Source organism: Chiloscyllium plagiosum, unplaced genomic scaffold (assembly GCF_037043375.1).
Source record: "Chiloscyllium plagiosum isolate Xiang-an unplaced genomic scaffold, Cpla_swu_hap1 HiC_scaffold_19, whole genome shotgun sequence".
In the NCBI taxonomy this organism is placed as follows: Eukaryota; Metazoa; Chordata; class Chondrichthyes; order Orectolobiformes; family Hemiscylliidae; genus Chiloscyllium; species Chiloscyllium plagiosum.
The window spans coordinates 27797619-27823631 of NW_028270157.1; the positions used below are offsets into that span (position 1 = coordinate 27797619).

The 26013-nt window shown below is 40.3% G+C and overlaps 1 protein-coding gene across 3 annotated transcripts in view; it reads left to right on the plus strand.

Annotated features, from left to right (window-relative positions):
• The first annotated feature begins 657 nt into the window (after positions 1-657).
• tbc1d30 (TBC1 domain family, member 30) overlaps positions 658-26013 on the plus strand; it is a 65037-nt gene continuing 39681 nt past the window's right edge. For 2 of the 3 annotated variants that reach the window (XM_043709659.2, XM_043709661.2), the window contains exons 1-3: positions 658-1249; positions 2611-2775; positions 20261-20322. In XM_043709659.2, coding sequence (XP_043565594.2) covers positions 697-1249; positions 2611-2775; positions 20261-20322 — 780 coding nt within the window. In that variant the 5' untranslated portion in view covers positions 658-696. Of the gene's footprint in view, positions 1250-2610; positions 2776-18416; positions 18908-20260; positions 20323-26013 lie in introns of those variants that run through there. The other variant, XM_043709662.2, reaches the window with a different exon arrangement.

The window sequence follows — 26013 nt, forward strand, 5'->3', positions numbered from 1 at the left end:
TTTAACGGCAACACAAACATTGGGAGGTAGTAATGGAATTATGGGTGTCTTCTACTCTTCCTATTAAAAGGTTTTAAAAACATATTGCATGTTCTGGCAGTCTTAGTCTTAGCATAACTATATTCTCAGAAGGCAAACATGATACCTAGGTTAAGATTATTTATTGATCCTTACAATATGAATAGTTTTAATTTTCATTTTGAAAATGTTGGTTAGAAAGTACAATATCTGACATTCAAGAAAGGACTCCTGAAAAAATTCCCCTGATGAAACACTCAAAATATCTCTCTTGAATTTATTTCGTTCTTTATATATATTTTAAACATTGCGTCCTCATCTTGGTAAACTCTGCACTTGGCCGCAAACCTTGACTCGGGAAATTTACCTGCACAAATTATAATCGCCAGAATGTGCCATAAAGGCGGCGGGGAGGATAGAAGTTGGTGTTTCCAACACAGTTAACCTTAGCACAAAGTACTTTAAAGTAAATATAATGTGGATATAATCAGTAGAAACGCCCCTACCAAGAAAGAAAGGATTTAATTTGAGTGAGGGGGGGGGGGGTGAGAAATTGAGTAAGTGCCGAGCCGGCCTCCCCAGACATACAATGGTGAGGACCCGGAACTGGCTTCCCATCCACCTGAAGCTCGCTGGCCCTGGGAGAGTTTGCAGCAAATCGGCAGTCGGTGGTGTAGAATGGCTGCTTCGCTTCACATCGCTCAAAATGAACTTTGCGAAGTCGACATCTCCAATGGGAATTACTCGGATGGAGAGACTGACAGCTTCGTGGTGGGCTCGAACTCGGGCAGGATGTCCGGCTTCCAGCAGTGGATGCAGATTGTCAATCCCCAGAGAACAGCCCAAGGCCCCTCGCTGCCTAAGGACAGCGAAACCAGTCCCCTCTGTCCGGTGTCACCCTCAACGATAATGCCAACGCAATACTGGCCGAAAGGGGCAAACCCCACGGAAAATGCCGCGGGAGCCCACGATGAAAACCGGGGCAGGGAGAGCCAGTCTGGAACGGCGAGTATCGCCTGCAAGAGAACTGCTTCCATTGTGGACGGTCTGTTGACCGAACTGTACGACTCCTGCGCCTACAGTAGCAGAAGCATTGACAGCGTGGACAGTTCAACGGAGACATCCAGCTCCGATGCTTTTCTGGGAAGGAGTAATTCTGGATCTATGTTCCTGCAAGAATTTCAGGAACAGTACACTACAAAACATCAGATACTGTACCTGGCACAGAAAGGTATAGCATAAAAACTGTAAATAATAAAAAATACTTCGTGATTTTTATGTTTTATGATTTTCCTCCTTCCTGCCTTGATCGGTTATCAGTTTGAGTTCGGTTACGCTTCAACGCAGAAAGTCAGTATAATTCTGAAGGTTACTGAGTTAAATAAAGCTTTCGACGACTTTGATGAACTAAGAAACGCAATGGAAATCTAGATAAAATACGAGGAATCCCTCTTTTCACTAAATAAATAAGTAAATAAATATTTTTATCAAATGTACCATAAGACAAATTATTACACTGTAACCAAATAAAATGCAAAAAAAAAAATTGCTTGTAGAATTGTGGAGACAATAAGAGAGGTACGTGATAAGTGCTAATCAGCCTCGCCTTCCAAAACCAGTGTGACTGAAAGTAAGTGGCTGGAAGATACCGTGGGGACTTTGAGGGGATTGGTTTTGGTCGATTGCTGTGTTAATGGTGTAGGCAAGCTCCTGGATCACCAGAGTTCATTGCAGTAGAAAACATACAAGTGAAAGTGTTTTACATTTAACTTTTGTCGCCAGAACAAGAATCTCCATGTTTGGTGCCTAAAAATAGCATCTTGTCTAGTTTGACGTGGCGAATAATCGAATCTTTCAGTGTCATTAACCTGAGCCAAAATGATGTAACACTTGAGTGAAGCTTGAAGGGGTGGGAGGGGGGAAGGTAGGGTGTTGAGTAAGGTGCTCACTTGGAGTGTCGAATGGCTTCATTCTCCGCGGCAAAAATGCTGACCTTTAAAGCTAAGCATGTCAATTAAAGTGGGTGGCCATGATTGAGAAATAATTGGCGCAGCCCTAAAATGTAAAATGCAAGCATTTAAAGCTCAGCATGTTCTCTTTGATTCTGAATATTCCATCAGTGCGTTCCTCTTTCCACGAAATGACACCACACGAATCGAACAAGCAATGGAAATGCAGGATTGGGGATTGACGTCTTCTCTCAGATAATGAAGTAGCCTATTTAGATCAGAATATTTGTCACTAATACTTGAAGGCATCATTCAACTGCATCTGAATGTTACATATCTGTAAGAAAAGTTGAGGACAATCCCTGCCAGTTTGCAAGAATTCCATCATCTCATCTCCTTGCCAGGCACTTCCGTAACAAGTAAATGAAGGGGGCTTTCACATTGAATAGAGTAACATTTGGCAGTTTTTTAAAAAAATCCGAAATAAGAGCTATTGTATTGTTGGAGATAATTTTGAAGTAATTTAAATCATTTTATAATAGCAGTGGAGTCGCAGACTAAAAGGATACAGGAACAACCTATGACTAGAATTCTTCAGTCATTGACATTTCGCTTACAAATATATATTTTTTCATGTTAACAGATGTTGATGAGCTTAAGCGAATTATAGAAGAGCTAAAATACAGAATCGCCGTCCAATCTGCAAAACTGGTTCGTCAATTAAGGAGAAAAGACAATCTTTCACACAAAGTACAGAAGAATAGCGATATTGTGACAGCATGTTTGCAAGCAGTTTCACAAAAAAGGCGTAAGTACATATAAAATATGGAGTACTCTATTTGCTCTTGCTATAAGTTATATAATATTTACATTTATCCAACGACTTATCACTCAATATCTCAAAATCTTTACAAATGTATAACTTTTGGTTGTGTGTGTTAATTTGATAGGCAAATATATACATCTTTTTGATGTTTACATGTCTTTTCATATTAAGTATGACTTAATGGAATTAACTCATTATCTGAATATGTTTTGTTTTTGTATAATTTGCCCACAGTCTACTGGCTGAATCAATGAGTTAAGACATATTCTGTGTTTAAGGTAAATACGGTATCATGCCTGCCTTTTAATCATTTTGATAATTAAGCTTTGTTTCAAGTATAACTCTTATCAAAAATGATGTGGAGGTGCTGATGTTGGACTGGCGTGGACAAACTTAAAAATCACACAATATCAGGTTATAATCCAACAGGTTTATTCCAAAATACTAGCTTTCGGAGCGCTGCTTCTTCATCAGGTAGCTGTGGAACAGGATCTTATCAAACAAATTAGGTAGTGATGATTGTAGTGAAGTGGTAACCCACCTGTAATTGCTATAAATTGGAATAGGAAAAGCTGATTGAAAAGGTATCATGCTCTGGAGGACAATTTTGATAAACAGAATTGTTCCTAAATGGAAAGGGTGCTCTGACAATTGATCTTTTGAACAACAACTTTATATTTTAATTTCAATCTGTCTTCGAGAAATATTCAGCTTTGAGCTTTTTACATATGCTTTAGTTCCATGCCTTTTAATATCTATTTTGCTGGGATTTTCTTTTGAATCTTTCCTTAGTATGGCTTCATTAACCCCACAAAGGTTTTCCATAACAAATTATTGTATCTACTGTTTTGATGCAAAACATAAAATTCTACCTTCAAATATATTTTAAGAATCCTACCACAGCAGCAAAAATTTTTTTCTCTGCTTATTAACATTACATTTGCCATTTTAATTGTGGAATTAAGTCAACGCAAAATGTTTCTGAGAATTACTTGCATTGCACAATTTCTAAAAATCTGGAGATATTTTAGAGCACCATGTAAACATTTAAATATGGTAATGCTAGCTTTCGTTTGTTGTTCCCCTCTCCTCTTTATATTCCCTATTTTTTTACTTCTCTGAAGGTAGTTTTTCAGGTAGGATTCCTTTGGTGTCTGAAGCTAATTACCTTCACCAATCACGTATTATTTACTTCACCATAGGTTAAGTGATTGGTTGTGTGCTTCAGATGTAGGCTGTTACAACCAAGCCCAATCTAATCCTCATTTATACTCACGTTCCAGCAGACATTACTGAAGCTTATTTGTGAATGAAAATTCTGGCTGTTTTCTTGCCCTCCTGTCAAAGGATACTCAAGTCAATTAATATGCTGTAATTGCCATACAATTTGAGATCAGTTAACTGAACACCAGTAAAGACTGAAAAAGTAATTATTTTCTGTAGGATTCAATGGCATAATAGATTTACATTTATCCATTAAACTGTTTAGTGTTTTATTTTTCTAATTAAGTAAGACAATATTGTTTGTCCTTTGTGCTAAAAGTTGTTAGAACAAGTCTGCATTAACTACTGCATTCAGGGAATTAGGAGCATCACAATTTCAGTACATTTATACATCATGTTTATACTGTGACTAAATTAGAAGTCAAATCTTTTGGTTAAATATTGCGGAATACATAAACTTGCAATTGATCTTCAAATCCAAGTAGCAACTCTCCTTAGCTCTCAGCTTTTCATTTAAGTTCAGTTAGCTGCCTTTCTGCAACTCAGATGCTGAATCAAATGCCTTTGAATTTAATTCAGTATAAACAGGTGGCTTGGGACATAGCAATGTACACAATACCAAAGGAACAAGTTCAGTTTTTAGACTCTGAAGCCAGCTGATATTATGCAATGCAGCAGATTAAACAGGTCAATCATTGAGGAAAGAAGGATTCAGTTCTGATATAACTTATTCAATGGAAATTAAATGGGGCTCTAAAAGTGAATTTAAACATTGATAGTTTAAAATTCACAGCAGTTATGTAAAGCTGAAGCATAGAATTAAATTTTAAAATTCATTCATTATAAACAAAGGCTCAGCCATTTTATTCTGTTCTCACAATTGAACTTACTGGCAACAATGATTCAGAATAATGCCAAAATGCACATCCCATACTTATATTTGGGACATATATTAAACATTTCCTCAGTTAATGTTTCAATTATCTGTTTTATTAACATGCAGCATGGCTGAACTAAGGTAAATATGATAAACGTTATATGTTATTCATTCTAATAGCATGTCAGTTTGAATCGTTATTTTACTTTTTGAAATCAGCTGGTAATTGATCTCTTTTAGTCTTGGCATTTTAGCAGTTTTTTAATAACTTTTTTATACATGTGCTTCATCCTTTACAAATTTTGTGCATTACTGCATCAAATACTGAATAAGTATTTGATGCAGTATATTTGATGCAAATATATTTAAACAAAATAAGTTTTTATTTAATGACTGAATTGGACATTTCCTTGTACAAGAATTATCCACAAACTGATTTCATTGCTCTCTTGTAAAACTTGTTTAATTTTTTTATTTTTCAACATTTTCCTCTTATGTCTTAGACTTGTATAATGGACATCAGCCTTTAATTATTATATTGGTTCTTCTGTAAAACTGGATACAAAGTATTCTATTTGTTCATTCTATAATCATGCCTTATTACATTAAGAAAGATACAAAGATTGCCCTTTGTTGGAGACTCATTCTAAACTCTGTATGATACTGCACAGTCAATGCTGTGGCTGATTATAACACAGATACTGTAAATAGGTGCTTGCAATCAAAATATGAAGGCTCTTTACAAAGTTTGTACCATAAATAATCATGTTATTTGATACTAGATAGTTTGTTTATTAAGAGCATTTCTTCGGAAAGGGCAAATGTACATTTGTTTAATGTACTATTGCAAGCATTATATAAAGAAGCAGTGGACTTTATTATAAAAGTTTTTCACTGATTCCAATACTTACTTCAGTACTAAAAAAATGCCTACTGTAATACAGAGGTGGCAATAGAGATTTAAATACGTGTCAGTAGTCACAAGACTGGAATAGTTGCAGCAACATTTTGGAATTTGCAGTATCATAATGGGTTGAATTCTTCTGGCCCTGAACAAGGTGGGCACAGTTGTGAAATTATGGCAAGATTGGAAATATGAGATTCTTGACTGATTTTTGCTCTTCCAAGCTTCCACCTTGGCCAGCAATACTGCTACTGAGATGCACCCATCTCATGCCTCTGAAGAGGGTGCATCTTAGGGCTTGCTCCCTTAGTGCTCATATACTCTGTACCAATTTGGTCCACAACATCTCTGCCTTGCCTTTCCTTGCCCTTGTTATGTACATTGCCACATCAGTAAGAATGTGTAGGCTTGTGATTCTTTGTTTTGACTTGCTTCCTAGCGCAGCCATAAAGCCAGGCAGCTTTTCATATTTGACAGTAGTGATCCATCAAAGAGGTGTTGTACTACATCAATGTCACACCTACAAAATGTGCCAACAGTTAATGCGACTAGCGCACTGAATGTGCTTCAACAAAATGGCCATATCTCAAATTCTGAAGTGCATAGTCTTTAGTCAAGTCAAGAGAGGCTGTCATTAATCATAATGTACTGGGACATTAAGTCAAGGGAATCACCTGATATCAGTCTAGGAAGATGAGTATGGTCAGCTGGGTGCTCAGGATAGTGAGAATCCGGGTTCTATACCACCATCAAATCCAGGAGTGGGCCCTGGTCAGTCATAGAGATCTACAGCACAGATCTACAGCCTTTCTGCCCATTGTGTCTTCACCAGTCAAAAACAACCACCTAAGTTGAAAAGGTCTGTGTGCGTATTGGCATTAAAATTATTCATCCACAAAACGCATTACAGTAACTCACCAAGGCTCAGTCAATAACATCTTCCAAACTCACCTGGAAGGACAAGGCTGCAAGTTGCATTGGAGCATCTTCACCTGCAAATTTCCCTCCAAGCTGCACACTCTCCTGATCTGAAACTTATATCTCTGATTTGTATGCGAGCATAAGATGTACAGTTAGTAAGTTTGCAGATGACATCAAAATTGGCAGTGTGGTGGACAGTGAAGAAGGTTACCTCAGATTACAACAGGATCTTGACCAGATGGGCCAATGGGCTGACAAGTGGCAGATAGAGTTTAATTCAGATAAATGTGAGGTGCTGCATTTTGGGAAAGCAAATCTTAGCAGGACTTATACACTTAATGGTAAGGTCCGCGGGAGTGTTGCTTAACAAAGGGACCTTGGAGTGCAGGTTCATAGCTCCTTGAAAGGATAGATAGGATAGTGAAGAAGGCATTTGGTATGCTTTCTTTAATTGGTCAGAGTATTGAGTATAGGAGTTGGGAAGCCATGTTGCAGCTGTACAGGACATTGGCTAGGCCACTGTTGGAATATTGTGCGCAATTCTGGTCTCCTTCCTATTGGAAAGATGTTGTGAAATTTGAAAGGGTTCAGAAAAGATTTACAAGGATGTTGCTAGGGTTGGAGGATTTGAGCTATAGGGAGAGGCTGAACTGGCTGGAGCTATTTTCCCTGGAGCGTGGGAGGCTGAGGGATGACCTTATGGAGGTTTACAAAATTATGAGGGGCATGGATAGGGTAAATAGGCAAAGTCTTTTCCCTGGGGTTGGGGAGTCCAGAACTAGAGGGTACAGATTTAGGGTGAGAGGGGAAAGATGTAAAAAGAGACCTAAGGGGCAACTTTTTCACGCAGAGGGTGGTACATGTCTGGAATGACCTGCCAGAGGATGTGGTGGAGGCTGGTACAATTGCAACAATTAAAAGGCATTTGGATGGGTGTATGAATAGGAAGGGTTTGGAGGGATATGGGCCGGGTGCTGGCAGGTGGGACTAGGTTGGGTTGGGATATCTGATCGGCATGGACGGGTTGGACTGAAGGGTCTGTTTCCATGCCGTACGTCTGTCTGACTCTATGTCTCTATCATAACAAGTCCTACAGGTCCAGTACAAATGTACAGTGGATTACTGGTAAGTCATATGGGAACTGCACAGAAAATAGTCAGGTCTGGTCACTCATTAATAAAGGCTGTTCTTCTGATTCGGTCAGCAGAGTGGGCTACAATCAGTTGGGAACAATGATGGACAGTTATGCTGTGTTGGGCATTAAGAAAAGAGTAGCTCACCCTCAGATATACTTCTACATTGGACAGCAAAGGACAGATAGCCAGTGTAGCTTGATTCTTGCAGCCATAGGTACAGTTGATCAGTCAGGTGGATTTTTTAAAAAATTAACTTTGGTGGGACAATTTATTGCCCATCCCTAGTGGCCTTTAAGAAAGTGGTAGTGAACTGTCTTCTTTAACTGTTGCAGTTCACTTGTTGTGAGTTGACCCACAATGCCCTGAGGAAAAGCATTGCATTCGGCAGGGACTTAATGAATGTGAACTTCTATTTGCTATCAGCTGTGATATGTAGGTGTCCTCCAAAGCTTTTCTGTGTTGTTTGCCTCCCACTACATGTACTGTGAAAAGCTATTTGTGGCTGGCAGAAATTGAGCTGGGCTTTAACTATGGCACAGGCAGCAGGAAATCAGAAAGCTCCAGTCATGGTGAGTACTTTGCTGCTGGTGAGCATGCAATAGTGTGAGCCATGGAGGTCTGGTGCATAGATAATGCGATCAGCAGTGGAGAATTGGGTGTAATGACCCACGGAAGCTCACAGAGAGAAGATTCCATGAAACTCTCCAAAAATGGACCCTTAGTTAATTGTTGGTAAAATTCATCCCTATCAATGTCCAATGCAAATTAAAATTGTGAGAGTAACAAACCTCTGGGCAGTGGAAATGACTCATTTATTCTTTTAAACATTAAAAATATTTTCTAACCACTGATTACATAACATCGATTATATTAATCATTTGAGCTTTGTCTTAATTTGAACACAATATTGTTGCAGCAGATATTACTTTTATTTTTAAATGCCTCTGGGATATTTCTGTCAAAAAGTAATGAATGGAATTACATTGTTACTTCCATCAAGGGTCCATCTGATGTTCAATTAACAATGTACAAGTACTGATCCAGTTTTATCTGGATATTGATATTGTCTGCAGAACAACCAATCACATAAGCATTTTGAAAATATATCCATAAATAATTATGTATAAATGATGACATTCAATGAAGTAATTTTTTTTTAAATCTGGATATTTCAGAATAACTATACATGCCCAACTCTATAATTAGCAAGTTACTATTCAGTATAATATTTAGTCTAACTGCCTATTCACAATTAGAGATACTAATTGAAGATAATGTAGCTGATGGTGCAAATTTAAACTTCGAGATGTTTGTTAAAATCTCGCACAAGAGATCATGGGATTAAAATGGGAAAGTGAATTGACCAGAAAGCAGGAAGGTTTTGTAAATGTTTGATTAATTGTAGCAGTTTCAACTACAGAGTTGCACCAAGTCAAATAAATCCAAGAATTAGCCCTGGAACCTTAATACTTTACACCAGTAGTTAATAATAATGTATTATGAATCAAATGTCTAATTTTCAGATGGGATGAAAGAAAATGTTAACAATTTTTCTGTTATTCTTAGGTCAACACAGATGGTGGTTGCTATTTAGAAATGTAATGTAATGAAATAGCAACAGAATTTATGGATTTATGGCAATTTTGGAATTTTTGAAAGTTTGAATTACATGTTGCAAGTTATCTTAAATATTATAAGGGTTTGATCTCACAGTACCACAGTGAATTATGGCTTTAAGGTTCAGGTCTGCAAAGTTGTAAATTTTAAAAATGGTAATTCAAAACAATCAATTTCAAAAGAGTACTAGTTTGGGGATTTTTTTTGTTGTTGTTGCATGAACCACTTAAAGATTTTGTGCTTGTTCAGAGAGAGCCATGTCAATTTTAAAAACAAATATTGGAATGAGGTGTTCAGTAGCTTTATGTATTTGTACTGAAATGAGAGTTTGTTTTGCTTGCACAGTGACCGATTAAGCCTGTGCATTTTATTTTGGAAAGTGAAGGAGAAGAAGCAAGAAAGTGATTGGACAGGTACTGTGCTGTTTTTTAGAGGGGCGAAGTGAAAAACTGGTTATTTCTATTTTCTAGCCGCTGTTGAAACCCCATGAAAACGTAGACGGGGAGTAGATTACTTGCCTTTTGAACCAGGCAATTGGGTTTATGTTTGTTAAAAGTATCATCTGTTTTTGTGGTTTTTGAGACACATGATTACTGTCCTTGGGTATATAGCCTTATGAACAAGGAACAAGAGTATGTCACACACCCCCTCGAGCCTGCTCCACCATTTAACAACATCTTGGCTGATCTGATTTTAACCTCAACTCTATATTCCTGCATATCCCTGATAAACTTTCAACCCCTGGTTATCAAGGATCTATCTAACTTTAAAAATATTTAAAGGTTATTTTGAGGAGGAGAATTCTCTGAAAGGAAAATATGTTTCCTCATCTCTGTTTTAAATGGGCATCCTCTTATTTTAAAATTATGATCTCTGGTTCTACATGTTACCAAAAGAAGAAAAATCCTTTCAACATTCAGTAATGTCCTCTTAGGATCTTATGTTTCAAAAAAGTCACAACTGACGCTTCTAAACTCTAAAGGATACATCCTAGCCTGTCTAGCTTTTCTTCATCCATTATCACACAGCCTTGACAATGAATTCACCAGTTTCCAAATTTCCTCTCCCCACCCCCATCCCAGGTCCAACCTTCTGACACGGCACCAGCCTCTTGACCTGACCTACCTGTCTATCTTCCTTCCCACCATCCGCTCCACCCTTCCCACTGACCTATCACAATCTCCTCCTACCTACATCCCACCTACATTTTCCCCCAGCCTCACCCCCCTTTGCCCCCTTTATTTCTCAGCCTCCTTGCCCCTCCTCAGTCCTGATAAAGAGTTTATTCCAAAAACGTCAACACTCCTCCTCGGATACTGCTTGACCTGCTGTGCTTTTTCCAGTGCCACACTTTATCGACTCTGACTCTCCAGCATCTCCTAGCTATCCACTCATTCCTGGTATTAGTCTAGCATACCTTCTCTGAACAGCATAAAACACATTTAACATCTTACGTAGAGTAGGCGAAAGTGAGTACTGCAGATGCTGGAGATCAGAGTCAAGTTCAGAGTGGTGCTGGAAAAGCACAGGTCAGGCAGCATCTGAAACATTGACACTCCTCTTCAGATGCTGCCTGACCTGCTGTGCTTTTCCAGCACCACTCTTATCTTACATACAGTGTCTGGTACAATATATAGTACAGTATTTCAGATGCAGTCTCACCAATGCCCTGTATAACTAAAACATAACCTCCCTACTCTTGCATTCAGTTCCCCTCACAATAAACCATCATATTCTATTAGCTTTCCTGATTACTTGCTGTACTTGTTGATGAGCCCCCAGTGATTTCTGCACAAGGACACCCAGATCTTTCTGCATCTCATAGTTCTGCAACCTCATGATTTAGATAGTATGCTTTTCTGACAAAATGGATAATTACTCACTTTCCTACATTGTACCCCATTTGCAAGATCTTTACTCACCCATTCAACCTGTCTATATCCCATGGTGGCATCCTTATGTCCTCTTCACCATTCACTTTCTACCAACTTTGTGTTATCAGCAAACCTAGCTTCTAAAGCTTCAATTCCTGAATACAATATAAATAAACTAGCTTCTGCTTTGAAGAAAAAAAATCATGGACAAGACATAAATATATATTGATTGTAATTCCCAGTCATAAGTGCACTAGAGCTCATTTTCATGTTTTTAATCATTCATGGAATCTCGGTGTTGCTGGTGTTGCCTAATCCTATTTGTCCTTGAAAAAATGAAGGGGAGTTGCCTTATTGAACATGACTAAGTGACTTGCTAGAACAGTTACAAGCAAACCACTTTGCAGAGGGTCTGGAGTTGCAAATAGACCAAACCAGGTAAAGACTAGTTTTCCCTCCTTGGTAGGCCATCAGTGAACCGGATGTGTTTTCTTCTTGCAAAAATCCAATAGTTTCATGGCCTCCATTACTATTATAAGCTTTAGAAAAATCAGTTTATTGAAATTAAAATCCCCTGCTGTGACAGAATTGAATTTTTGCTTCCTGTTCATTAGTTCAGGCCTTCAATCCAGTAACATAATCACTGTGATCCCATATTGTATTGTCATCTTGAGATGTAAATCAAAAGACTCAGGTTCAAATCTCATAAGAAAATAGCAGTTCTCAAACTGAGGTAACACTGGAAGGAATGATAGACTGTAAGTGCAAGTCCAACAAGCCCAATGTACTCAACTTCTCATAAGAAAGTCCCTCCATACTTCGTATCAGTCTAGACATACAGTCATAGAGTATGGAAACACCTTTGATCCAACTCAGCCATGTCGACCAAATATCCTAAACTGATCTGGACTGCCTCCAATGCCAATTTATCCTTCCTTAGATAAATAAGTTATATTTTCCTATTTTATGGCAAAATATTTTTTTCGGGTGAAGTTCATTGTAGACAGTTTGCCATTGCCTAAATCAACTTTGTCAAGCAAAATTCCATTCTTCAGCTCATTAGTCATGCAACTTATCTCTCTGATACCATCTCATGGAATACTGCAGCTGCAGATATATTGGTGCTTATCTTTAGATTAGATTCCCTATAGTGTGGAAACAGGCCCTTCGGCCCAACTAGTCCACACTGACCCTCTGAAGAGTAACCCACCCAGACCCATTTCCTTCTGACTAATGCACCTAACACTATGGGCAATTTAGCAAGGCCAATTCACCTGACCTGCACATCTTTGGACTGTGGGAGGAAACCGGAGTACCCGGAGGAAACCCATGCAGACACTGGGAGAATGTGCAAACTCCACACAAAATTCTAAAGGCTGTAGAGCAGATTAGATGGTAGAAAATGTAACCCCATTATTTAAAAACAGAGGGAGAGAAAAATAAACAAAGAATTAGAGACTGGTTTGTCTATCATCAGTAGTGGGGAAAATACTGGTCTATTATGGAAGATAAGGCAACAGAATATTTGGAAAGCATGATCAGAATTTGACAAAGCCACTGTGGGTTTAAAATCTTAAAAATTATTTATCTTCTTCTTGAATAAATCGACTGTAGTTTTTTTTTGAGAAAGTAATTAGTAGTGTAGATAAAGGAGAACCAATAATTGTGGTATATTTGAATTTTCAAACAGTTCTTTGATAAGATTCCTCATAAGTTTAGTGTAGAATATTAAAGCACATGGGATAGGGATAATATGCTGGCATGGATTGAGAACTGGTTGATAGACAGGCAACAAAGAGTGGGAATAATTGGATATTTTTCCAAGTGGCAAGCAGTGACTGATGGGATACTGCAAGAATTGATATTTGGGCCCCAAATATTCATGATATACTGCATATAAATGATGTAGATAAGGGAAACACGTTTGTTTATAACACCAAATGGCCAGAATTGTGAGCTGTGAATATGATACAAGGAGGCTTCAAGGTGATTTAGAAAACTTAAGTGAGAAAACATATGGCAGATTTAATACAACATAACCAAATATGAAGTTGTAGACTTCAGTGTGAAAAACAGAAAGATTGTGTATTACTTAAATGGCGATATATGGAGAAATGTGGATGTGCAGAGGGATCTGGGTATCCTTGTATGTAATTCAGTGAAAGCAAACAGGTGAGTATAGTAAGCAATTGGGTAGGCAAATGGTATATTGGCTTTCACTGCAAAAGGATTTGAGTTCAATGTAGGAATGCCCTACAATAGCTATCCAGGACATTGGTGAGACCACATCTGGAAAATGCAACAGTTTTTGTCTCTATGACGAAGGAAAGATGTAGCTGCCATGGACAGACTGAGCAGCAGTTCACTAGGCAGATATTCAAAGTGGCAGGAGTGTCCTATAAGTGGAGACTGGTTTAACTGGGCCTATTCAGTAGAGTTTAGGAGGATGAGAGGAATCTGATTGAAATATACAAAATTCTAACAGTGCTGAACAGACAAGATGCAAGAAGGATGTTTTCCCCGAACTGGGGAGTCTAAAGCCAGAGGACAAAGTCTCAGGATACAGAGTAGACTATTCAGGACTGAGATGAGAAAACATTTCTTCATTCATAATGAGGCTATGGAGGCTGAGTCGCTGAATATATTCAAGAAGAAGATAAATAATTTTTAAGATTTTAAAGGCATCAAGGAGTGTTGGGAGAAAGCAGGAACAAAGCATTGAGATAGAGGTTCAGTCATGATCCTAATGAATGATGGAGAAGGCTAGAAGGGCTGAATGGCATTCTTCTGCTCCTAGTTTCAATGTTTCTATGTCAATGTTGAGAGACAGGCATGCTGGACTTTCTCACTGGAAAGTAGAGGAGAATTGAGACCTTAAATATGGCTTAGGTAATTTCAGCCAACAGTGAAATGCAAATGCAAAGAAATTAAGTTGCCTTTGACCATAAGTAAAATTCAGAATTCTCTGTCTAAACCCTAAGCTGAAAAGCAAGCTTCTTTTCCCAAGATTAAGGATCTGATTTTTTCAATTTTTCCCAACTTTCTTGCCGTTTTGCACACCACTCAAGTGAGCAGAAAATTATGCCGCATGCTTCTGATATATGACTTTTCATCAGAACTTCAATTAGCAGTGCTTAATAGGCAAATTGTTCCCTGTGTCATTTCACAGCACCATTCCATAAGCTCATGCTGCAACATATCTTCTCAAAGGTATTGTCTGTGTTGTCCTTTGGGAAATGCAAGCCCTTTGCTGCATGGCTAGCTCAGCACAGCATGAACCTTTCTGTATTGGCACAGACACTAAGAGATATTCCCACATTCAGACCAATGTTGGTTAACCAGGTCTTTTAGAAGTAGTTGATGTCAATTTGGTAGATACAAAAAGTAATTAAATGCTACTATAGATTACTATAGCATGTCCACTTTCATATAGTAATGTGGTCAGCATATTGTGATGTGCTTTTATAGAATCTTCTAGAAAAATATATATTGAATTATTCATCGAATCATAGCATAAAACATAACTAAATATCATGGCTGCACAAGTTAGCTCTTGTCTCCCAGTAACCATTTTTGCAAGATATCTGGCCCTTGAAGCAAAGCAGGATCATAAGAATTCTTAAAGAAATAGGCATGATGGCAGCTTCCAGAGTATCTTGTACATACTTCAGAGATGCGGTACCAATGTTCACAAACAGCTTATACATTGGAATGGAGCCCTAGCCTACTAATGAAGCCAGTCACAGTATCCACTCCTTCCGCCACTGATGCTCAGTAGCTGCATTGTATACTATCTACAAGATCCACTGCAGAGATTTGCCAAAGATCCTTAGAGAACACCATCCAAGCCCATGAACACTTCCATCTAGAAGGACTGGAGTAGCAGATACATGGGAACACCATCACCTGCAAGTTCCCCTCCAAGCCACTCATTATCCTGTCTTGGAAATATGTCACCAATCCTTCACTGTCGCTGGGTTGAAATCACAGAATTTCCTCCCTGATGATATTGTGGGTTAACCTGCAGGACATGGTCTGCGGCAATTCAAGAAAGCAGCTCACCACCACCTTCTTAAGGGCAACTAGGAATAGGCAGTACATTCTGGCCAGCCAACGACACCCATGTCCAACAAGAGAATGAAAAAAAGTCATGTAATGATTTGGTACTCTCAACGTGATGTGTTTACATCTACAGTGTCCAGCCTGGGGGGGAGCCAGCTATGCTGGCAAAGTATATTGTTCCAAATTGCATCAGTAACAACCTTGATACATTTGTGGGTTGAGAATTGACCACCCAGTTCTCCAGTACATCCTTGGAAGGGGATGGTTCCATAAAAATCTAGCACAGCTGGCACTAAGTTAGAATGGCTACCCACCCCTTCAGGTCATATTATCCACTGCAGCCAGGTGACAAGGTTCTTTGCCAGTGACCATGAACATCCTCAATTTGTGGTAACAGTTTGAGAAATGGCCATTTGGCTGAAATACATGCTGTGTGTTTGCTGTATAAGTTATTATACGTGGTGTAGGTGTGACTTCGATGTAGCATGGTGCCACTGTGCAGCAACATATTCACCCCCTTTGATGAATCACTGCTGTCAGCCATGAGAAGCTGTATGGCTTTCTGTCTCTGCTAGGGAGTATGTCAAGACAGAAATACTGTAAGCCTGCAAGTTCTGAATGACATGGAAAAGTGCCAAAAAACAAGGCAAGGTAGAAATGCTGTGAGTATCCAAGTAGGCACAAAGTCAGTGAGTTCTAAGAAGGCAAGCTCAGAGCCCTGAGGTGCACCCTTTCACTGCGTGTTGGGTGCCTGACCCTGCATGCAAAGCAGCCTGACAGCAGCATTGCAATGAAAAGTGTTGGTGTGCAGTGAATAGCATTAAAGTGGAGAATTGTACTCTAAGTGTGACATAGATTTGGATGATGATATGGCAAGGCTGGAGCATTCACAATACCAGTCTCTGTGGATGTAGGATGCCGGGAGTAATTACCCATGGAGAGCACCCTTGGACCACTGGCCAAGGTGGAGGCCTTGAGGAGCGAGAGCTGCTCTATTCCAGCTCTGACCTTCATATCAGAAATTTTGTTGTTTCGGTTCTCTTCACAATACAGGAGATTAACAAGTTGAATGTCAATGAGTTAAAAGCGAGATGTAAATGAATGCAAATAGACCTATTGTTGCTCACAAGCACAATTTTGATTTCATTGTTAAAACCTTGAGTGGAAAATGAGATTTTTTTCTTGATGTTCAGAACGTTATTTTTTCCAATCCCACCATATTTTTCTAACTGATTCATTATTGCCCATCTCATTCAGGGGCAGAGAAGATCCCATCCTAAGTTATTAATTTGCATCAAGAAAACCAGAGATCTTAATACTGTTCCTGAAGAACTCCACTACCTACCTCCCTCCAATCTGAAAAATATTCACTCTGTTTCCTCTCGATCAGTCAACTTTGTATTCATGGCACCGCTGCCACTTTTACCTTATGGGCTTCAGTTCTGCTGAAAAACCTGTCATATTGCACTTTATCAAGTGCCTTTTGGAAATTGATACACATCACATCAACTGCATTACCATCAGCAAACCCTCTATATTGCTTCATCGGAAGCCTCAATCAGAAATCCACACTGAAATTCCCTTACTAATCATGCTTTCCAAGTGACTGTTAATTGTGTTCTGGAACATAGTTTTCACAAGTTTTCTTATGCTACTTTCCATGATTAGATCAGACTTTGTATTTACTCCTCGAGTTTCCATAATCCTTCTCTGAACTTTCTTGTTCAGTCTGTCACTCACTTGTACTAACAGCTCTGTCATATGCCACCATTTTGTGCTTCATCTTTCAACTTATCTCTGTCATTGCTCAGGGACTGCCCTCCAGTTCCCCCTTGCAGCAACATACATTGACAGTGCCAGAACCATCTTCTCCACTAGCACAAAATTTATCAAAGGAGGGTTTCCCTACAGATGTGGCAATGTGGTTGCCAGCAGGAAATTAAAATATCTCTCAGGCTGCCTGATTTGTTTGCCAACTCTATGCAGCCCAACTATTATATTTAACAGATTAGAAAATGGGGATCTTCGGAGCCAATTGATTTGGTCCGCTCAAAGCAGATATTAAAACTAAAACAATTATCAGAAACATTCATGATGACTCAGAGGTATCAAACCACAGCTGAAAAATCTAAAAACAAGCTAAAAAGCACAAAACCATTGACTGTGAAAGGCTCTCTTATGTGCAGTTTTCCTTCCTGCCAAATAGCCATGGGCGGTTGGAGAATTTTCGTGCTGCAGGCTTGTGAGCTGTGAAGTAGGACATTATGTACCATGTCCCACCTGTCCCAGAGAACTTGGCACCACAACCCACTCCATCTCTGGGCCTAAAGCCCAAAGTTAAGTAGACTGGATCATATCCTGCTGTGTGTCCTAGCTACTGCCATTCATGCAAAAATGGATAAGGGAGTGAGCAGAAGTGGCCTCATTGGGCCTGAAATGTTTTTGAAGGATCACCTCTTTTTAAATTAACAGCAGAACCACCATCAGTTGGGGTTTGTGCAAATCCTGACAGATTTCCCCAGAATCATTGAAGAACTTTCAAATAAAACAAACATTTGTGGATGCTGGACATCTGAAACAAAAAACAGAAAGTGTCTGGAGAAACCCAAAAGGCCAGGCAACATCCGTGGAGGGAGAAACAGAGTTAGCATTTCGAGTCCAGTGACCCTTACAAATGTTAACTTTTTTTTCCCCTCTCTGCTGGGTTTCTCCAGCACCTTTTGTGGTATCGAAAGATAGGGTGGGTTTATACCGGGGAAGAAATGGGTTGTCTTTTTCTGAAAAATGACCTGTTGCCTTCCATCTGAATTTGTCAGGGATATTGCCCAGTGCAGTTTTGTAATGCTGATCAGATCGTGATGATGCTGACACCAAGAAAGCAGCTTTCAGACCACTGTCGGATTGCCCCTGCCATTTGCAGAGGCAATTTGTTACCTAAGAGGAGTCGGTTTTGCTTTCTGCCGGTTTATTGTGTTCAGAGGGCCGCCAGCAGTCAGGAGGTTGCAGGCTTGGCTTTCTGTCGCCAATGCTGTGTGAAGGTGGGCGGTCACACTGACTGCAGTCAGAGAATCCCGTTGGTGCTGCAGCACTGCAGCTGTCTCCGGGCCAGAGCGCACCTTCCGGGGGCCAAGGCAGAACAATCTTTGTCCAGGTCAGCGCACACCCACGCTATCGTGCGGCTGATTTCCGCGTCGATGCTCAGGCCATTTGAAACCACCACAACAACAAAAACCCTCGGTATGACCGCAGATTGGGATTCGGGATTCTACCTGAGCACGCTGCACAAACCCAAGAGCCGTTTCTAAGGGAATAAGGTTTCGAGATTGTGGAGCCGGAATGAAAAAGGGTAAACACTCCCTGTCTTCAGGCAAACGCGTTGGCAAGTGTGTGAAAAAGCAGAACACGGCGGTGGGTATGACCAATATCATCAGCAATGTCCTGAAAAAGAGGAACTGCATTTCTAGGACAGCACCGCGGCTGCTGTGCACACTCGAACCAGGTGAAGCCTGTTTTCAATTTTTCCAAAAAAAAATTCAAAACCCGTGACTTCCACGGATCGCCCTACTCTGTGTGTGTGTGTGTGTGTCCTATTGTCCAATATGCAATGCAGTCGAACAAGCACGGGTTAGGTGTGCCATGTCGAAACTGTGCCTGCAAGCATCTGTTTTTATTTAAAATGTGGACTTCAATTCGCCAGCGAGAATGAATTGATTTGGTGCATAATGGATGTAGCTGGCTTGTATATGCACACGCCAAATTGGCAGGATCGGAATGGCGAGATATTTGTGTCTTGACAATAATAGGCTGGGAGTCTGTGTGTGTGTGTTTTAATCGATTAGCGGCAGCCGATGTTGGGGGAATGGTACAGGAGGAATAAAGGTGTGATGGAAGCAGGGATTTGGGGGAGAGGATGATATGGGACTCCCTGATGCTGCGGGTCTGGAATTGTCAGTGAGATGGGCGAGGGTGCTGGCGTCAGATACACATACACACACCTCAGCGACGCCTGGATTAAAATAGAAGCAAAAGCAGCATGAACTCCCCGGCTCCCAGTAACAGCCATGGACCGAGGAACTCTGTACACACATCTCGACCTCCTCTGGCCTGCCGTCATGGCGAGGAGCTGGCTATATTGCACAATCTTGCTGAAACAGCGCCGCTCCACTTCAGCACCGGTGGTTTGTGAACAGCGCATAATGGGGTTTGAGTAATTATAGGCAAAAGTGAGGACTGCAGATGCTGGAAACCAGAGTTTAGATCAGAGTGGTGCTGGAAAAGCACACCAGGTCAGACGGCATCCGAGGAGCAGTAAAATCGACGTTTCGGCCAAAAGCCCTTCATCAGGGATAGAGGCAGGGTGCTCAAGGGTGGAGAGATCTGGAGGTTTCCTGCCTCTATTCCTGATGAAGGGCTTTTGCCCGAAACGTCGATTTTCCTGCTCCTCGCATGCTGCCTGAACTGCTGTGCTTTTCCAGCACCACTCTGATCTAAACTTTGAGTAATGGTACCTCCCGGATCCTGAGCTCTCAAATTAAAGGTACAGATGAGCTAAAGACAATCTCCCCTGCCTCAAGATTGCTCCTTATCTTTTGTCACTCATCAGCTGGTGGGCTGCATTGCGAGAATCCCGAAGAAATACTATCATTTGACATTCTCTGGCGAAACATGCAGATGTTGGTATCTCTTAAATGCATCATGGCTGTATGGCAAACAGTCCCATAATTCAACTAACAAGTTTCTCTGAAACAAATGTAACTCATTTATCCTTATGCAAGAACTGCCCAAGCTTTGGGTGTTTGCAATCCAATCTCCTGTGTACATTACATTAATATTGTCCTTTGTCCCCAATTAGGAGTTGACACAAAGCTGAAATTTACGATCCAACCATCCTTGAGCAAGCATGGCTTCCAGCAGGTAAGTCATTGGGCAACTTTCAAATTTCTGGCACTTTTGTGGAGGCAGTGATTGTGCTACCTGGTACAAAGGAACATGGTTATGGTTGTGAGAGGGTGACAATCAGCTAAGTTCCATAATTCATTGCAGTAGAGCCTCAGGTAATCTTCAGTTCCACTGTCAAAATATTAGAGGTATTCAGCTCCATTGACTAGTTTCTCAGGTTGTGAAACAGTTCATGCTCTCAAAGCTGCAGAATCATGAGGTTGGATAGACAAGTTGAGTGTGTGTTGAGGGGTGATGGTCTCTGTTGTGAGGTTTTCCAATGGTAACTTAGAACTCAAGGGTCAGTGGATAGTCAGTTTTAAAATTTGATCAGAGGAAGCTGAAGCAGAACATTTTTGAATTGTGTTTGACAAACCTGCCAGAGAATTTTAAGGCTTTAGCTTTTAGAATAGATGAGGGGGAACCAGAGGATGTGATTACTTGGATTTTCAGACAACTTTTGATAAAGTCCCATGTGAGAGGTTATTGTGCAAAATCAAAGCTGTGATAGTACATTGGTATAGATTGAGAATTAGTTAGCTGACAGAAAAGCAAGAGTAGGAGAAAGTGTGTCATTGTTGGAGTTGAAAGTGGTGTCAAGCGAGGTTCCATAGGTATCAATGCTTGGGCCCCATCAATTACAATATATAGCAAAGATTCAGATGAAGGCATTGTGTGTAATATTTCCAAGTTTGCTGATGACGCAAAGTTAAGTGGAAGTGATGAAGAGGGTGTAAAGAGGATTTGGACAATTTAAACACTTTGAGTGGGGAAATATTTGGCAAATGGAGTACAATGTATAATATAATGTTGTCCATTTTGCTAGGTGAAACAGAAAAGTACAGTATTATTTAAATGGTGATAGATTAATAAACCTGGATGTTCTTGTGTACTGGTCACTGGAAAAAAAAATACATGTACGCCAAGCGATTAGGAAGGCAAGTGGTATGTTGGACTTTATTATAAGAGAATTTGTGTACAGGAGCAAGAAGGTCTTAAAGCGGCTATGCGGGGCCTTGGACATTTATGTGCAGTTTTGGTTTCCTTATCTACGAAAAGGGATTGCAGTGAACATTCACCAATCTGACTCCTGAGTATTGTTGCCTGTATTACTGGTGTTTAGACAAACGAGAGGGAAATAAAATGAAAAGTATAAAAGTCTGACTGACAGAGCTAGAGAGACTAGATGCAGGAATATATTTCCCCTGGCCACAACAAGGGGCCATGGTCTCAGGATGCCTGTAGGTCATAACAAGTTTTGAGAAGATTTGTAGCTCAGGTTGAGGTTCTGAGTGTAGATTTGCTCACTGAGCTGGAAAGTTCATTTTCAGATGTTTTGTCACCATACTAGGTAATATCTTCAGTGAGCCTCCGGATGAAGCACTGGTGGTATAGCCCACTTTCTATTTATATGTTTGGGTTTCCTTGGGTTGGTGATGTTATTTCCTGTGGTGATGGCATTCCCTGTTCTTTTCTCAGGGGGTGGTAAATGGGATCCAAGTCAATGTGTTTGTTGATTGAGTTCCGGTTGGAATGCTATGCTTCTAGGAATTCTTGTGTGTGTCTCTGTTTGGCGTGTCCTAGGATGGATGTGTTGTCCCAGTCAAAGTGGTGCCCTTCCTTCTCTGTATGTAAGGATACTAGTGAGAGAGGGTCATGTCGTTCTGTAGCTAGTTGATGTTCATGTAGTCTGGTGGCTAGTTTTCTGCCTGTTTGTCCAATGTAGTGTTTATTACAGTTCTTGCAAGGTATTTTGTAAATGACATTAGTTTTTCTTGCTGTCTGTGTAGGGTCTTTCAAGTTTATTAGCTGTTTACGAGTGTTGGTGCATTTGTGGGCTACCATGATGCCAAGGGGTCTGAGTAGTCTGGCAGTCATTTCGGAGATGTCTTTGATGTAGGGGAGAGTGGCTGGGGTTTCTGAACGCGTTTTGTCTGCTTGTTTGTGTTTGTTGCTGAGAAATCAGTGGACTGTGTTCATTGGGGACGTGTTCTTTTTGAATACATTGTCTAGGTGATTTACCTCTGCTCTGCATAGTTTCTCTGTGCTGCAGTGTGTGGTGGCTCATTGAAATAATGTTCTAATGCAGCTTCATTTGTGGATGTTGGGATAATATCTTGAGTAGTTCAGTATTTGGTCCGTATGTGTTGTTTTTCTGTAGTTTCTGGTTTGAAGTTCCCCATTGACTGTTCGCTCAACTGCAACATCTAGGAATGGCAGGTTGTTGTCATTTTCTTCCTCTTGTGAATTTTATGCCAGTAAGGGTATTGTTGATGGTCTTGAATGTTTCCTCTAATTTGATTCGTTTGGTGATGACAAAGGTGTCATCCATGTAGCAGAACCAAAGTTTGGGTTGGATGGTTGGCAGGGCTGTTTTTTTTAGTTTCTGCATTACTGCCTCTGCTAAGAACCCTGATATCAGAGATCCCATAGGTGTTCCGTTGGTTTGTCTGTCGGTTTTGTTGTTGAAGGTGTTCCAGCCCCACTCAAAAAAATCAGAAATCTGGAGAATTAAGTAAGACCGACTTCCAAAAAATGAAATCAGACGGATTCCAAACACCACGCTTCTTCAGATTACCCAAAATTCACAAAATAGGAGCCCCTCTCAGACTCATAGTCTCACTACCTGGAACACCAACTTACAGATTGGCCAAGGAGCTACATCAAAGGCTAAAACATTTAGTAGAAGACTTACACCACTCCATCCACTGAACCCAGAATTCCTAAAGACCATCAAACACACCAAGATAGAAGAGGATGAAATTATGGTCTCTTTTGATTTAACAGCCCTGTTCACATCCATCAACATCCACCTGGCCATGGAAACATTGACTACACTATTAGAAGAACCAAAGACACATACACCAAACACCACAAACGTCATCAGCAAGGACAGTATCATTAAGCTAATGGACTTATACATTACCACCCATTTTACCTTCAACAACAAAACCGACAGACAAACCAACAGAACACCTATGGGATCTCTGATATCAGGGTTCTTAGCAGAGGCAGTAATGCAGAGACTCGAACAAACAGCTCTGCCAACCATCAAACCCAAACTTTAGTTCCACTATGTGGATGACACTTTTGTCATCACTAAACGAAACAAATTAGAGGAAACATTCAAGACCATCAACAATACCCTTACTGGCATAAAATTCACTAAAGAGGAGGAAAACAACAACAAACCGCCATTCCTAGATGTTGCAGTAGAGTGAACAGCCAATGGGGAACTTCAAACCAGCGTCTACAGGAAAACAACACATACGGACAAAATATTGAACTACACAAGATATTATCCCAACATCCACAAATGAAGCGGTATTAGAACATTATTTCAATGAGCCACCACACACTGCAGCACAGAGGAACTAATGCAGAGCAGAGGAAAATCACCTAGACAATATATTCGAAAGGAACACATCCCCAATGAACACAGTCCACTGATTTCTCAGCAACAAACACAAACAAGCAGACAAAACACTTCCAGAAACCCCAGCCACTCTCCCCTACATCAAAGACATCCCCGAAATGACTGCCAGACTACTCAGACCCCTTGGCATCATGGTAGCCCACAAATGCACCAACACTCGAAAACAGCAGCTAATGAACTTGAAAGACCTAATACAGACAACAAGAAAAACTAATGTCATTTACAAGAACTGTAATAAACACTACATTGGACAAACAGGCAGAAAACTAGCCACCAGACTACATGAACATCAAATAGCCACAAAAAGACATGACCTACCCTTAGTAGTATCCTTACATACAGATGAGGAAGGACACCACTTCGACTGGGACAACACATCCATCCTAGGACAAGCCAAATGAGAATTCCTAGAAGCACGGCATTCCAACCGGAACTGTATCAACAAACACATTGACTTGGATCCCATTTACCACGCCCTGAGAAAAAGAACTGGAAATGATATCACTGCAGAAAATAACGTCACCACAGGAAATGAAATCACCAACCCAAGGAAACCCAAACATATACAGGTAAATAGAAAGCAGGCTACACCACCAGTGCTTCATCCGGCCGCTCACTGAAGATTTACCTAGTATGGTGATGAAACGTCTGAAAATGAACCTTCCAGCTCAGCGAGCAAATCTACATCCACTGTAGGTCATTTTGTTCTAATGTGAAGAGAACTTTCTTCAGTGAGAAAGTGATAAACCAGAAGGATTCGACACCACTGGAAGCTGTGGAGAGAAACTAATAGAATTATATTTGAGAAAAGAATAGTTAAATTTTGAGAAGCTAAGGGTGTCGAAAGGTATGGGGAGGGGAGAGAGAGGGAGTTGTTATTATGACTAAGAATCAACCACGAAAATATTGATTGGCAGAGCAGGTTCAATAGGCTGATTGGCCTAATCCGGCTTCTATTCTCTGTGTTTCTATGTTTCCACATATGCCAAGTAACATTCATGCCATATAAATGCTAGATGATGATCATTATGATGAAATTCATTTTTCATTGTTCCTTTATGTTCTGAGCTGGCTGCAGTGGAGAGGAAGTTAGCTGGAGAATTGTACTGGAGAGTTCAGAAAATATTATAATCCAATGGTTACTATATCTGTTCATGCATAGGAAGGGGAGTGCAGCTTGTTTCAAGCATTTCCACACATCATCCAAAACAGTCAAGGGTCACAGTGCAGTCAGTTTTTAAAGCAGTCAGAGTAAAACCAAAACAATACAAGAGCTGAGACACTGGAGATTTGAAACAAACTAAAATTGCTGGAGAAACTTAGCAGATCTGGCAGCACCTGGGAGTAGTGTGGCTGACCATGGGTTGCTGAGAAAGCTGTGGGCACTGTCTTCACACTTGCTACTAGACACGCTCTTTGGGGTTTTTGACTACAGTTTGTCCATGACCAGTATCTACCTTATGTTCATTCTGGATGTTGAGGTATGAATTAAGTACATATTTTGTAGTTTGTTTGTTATTTTAATGGCATTTAGTAACGTTTACTTCCTTGATTCAAAAACCATGGAATCTTTTGTCTTTATTATCTTAGTACCTTATATCTCAAACGTTGGCTACTTTTTAAAAAAAACTGGTTCTCTGCTCAAACACAACATAAATTTGGTTGTTTCATGAGGGATTATACACTATGCCCAATCAGGTGACTTCCCTTGTGTTCAATTGCATTCATTAGAAGCTCAAACTGGGGCAGTTATATAAATGGTTTGGCTCCTCACGTTCATTGTATTGCAGTAGCAGGTTATTCACTAGCTGACTCCCTAATGGATGTGCTGCAGCTACTAACTGTGTCTTCTTTTGGCAGCACATTCCAAACCTCTGATCTTCCCCACCTACTGAGGCAAGGACAGCAGGTACCTGGGAACCAACCTTCCCCTTAAGCAATGTGGCAGTTTAATCTTTAGTGCACAACAAGCAATGTCCACTGACCCAGTAGCACTTGGCAGTTCACTAAGGTTGGCTTTTCTGTCCCTGAAGGTCAGAATTCCTGCTGCCAGTCAATTAACAACCTTTCTTCAGCTTGACAAACTACTGCAGCTGGTGATGGGGAAGTAGTCAGAGACTTAAGCACCTCATAAAGTGCAGCTCAACCATGCAACAGAGCATTTTATGTTTCACAAGTTTTAAATTCCAAATGGTTATCAAAAGAGCTTCTGCTCGCCACCTGTTCTGAGA